This window comes from Frankliniella occidentalis, unplaced genomic scaffold (genome assembly GCF_000697945.3).
Source record: "Frankliniella occidentalis isolate FOCC.00 unplaced genomic scaffold, Focc_3.1 Scaffold360, whole genome shotgun sequence".
NCBI classification, from domain to species: domain Eukaryota; kingdom Metazoa; phylum Arthropoda; class Insecta; order Thysanoptera; family Thripidae; genus Frankliniella; species Frankliniella occidentalis.
This window is the reverse complement of record NW_026267483.1, coordinates 188,596-189,337: the sequence shown is the minus strand read 5'-3', so window position 1 is coordinate 189,337 and position 742 is coordinate 188,596. Positions and strand designations below refer to the sequence as shown.

At 48.9% G+C, this 742-nt stretch overlaps 1 protein-coding gene across 1 annotated transcript in view; it reads left to right on the top strand.

Annotated features, from left to right (window-relative positions):
* The first annotated feature begins 6 nt into the window (after positions 1-6).
* Positions 7-742, top strand: part of LOC127751140 (cytochrome P450 4C1-like) — a 2,299-nt gene continuing 1,563 nt past the window's right edge. Inside the window, exon 1 of the mRNA XM_052274241.1 lies at positions 7-333. Within this exon, the coding sequence (XP_052130201.1) occupies positions 7-333 (327 nt within the window). The remainder of the gene's footprint in view (positions 334-742) is intronic.

The following is a 742-nucleotide window of genomic DNA, read 5'->3' as shown; positions in this document are numbered from 1 at the left end:
CAGTACATGGATCGTGTTGTCAACGAGACTCTACGAATGTTCCCTATAGCTCCATTCGTGGCTCGGCAGACCAGTAAGGTTGTGGAACTGGACGGCAAGCACATTCCAAGCGGCACCGTCCTGTTTCTGAACTTTGTGGGCGTGCACCGAAGTCCGAAGTACCACCAGGACCCGCTTACCTTCGACCCGGACAGATTCTTGCCCGATCGGGCTGCTGCTATGCATCCATACAGCTTCTTGCCCTTTAGCTCTGGTAGTCGCAACTGCATCGGGCAACCGCTTGCGTGGATGATGGTGAAGACTCTTCTCGCTTCAATCCTCAAAACATATCAGGTACTAAGTAAAAGGGTTCTGCCCGGCTCTGCGCTAAATGTAAACAGAGGAGAGGAGACCACTGAACCCTGGGGTAAATTTTATCGGTTACACTCACTTTTAGCCACATGCTCTCACACACATACCCAGTAGCCAATCGATGGAATCACTGGAAAATGCACTCGCCAAATCTAGGTGCAAATCTGTTCTACAGTTGTGAGTGGCGAACAGTTCTTTTCTGCAGTTTGAAGTGGCGAACGAAATGGTTCCGCATCGAGGGGGAAATCATTTGGGTTCGTAGCGTACGGATTATTTCGTGGTATTTCTCCTGCCATTTCGGTTATTTCTCGCCTATTTCGGATTATTTCACGGTATTTCGCGGTATTTCGGACTATTTTGAGGGAAGGTAAGCGAACTATTTCGCAATAGG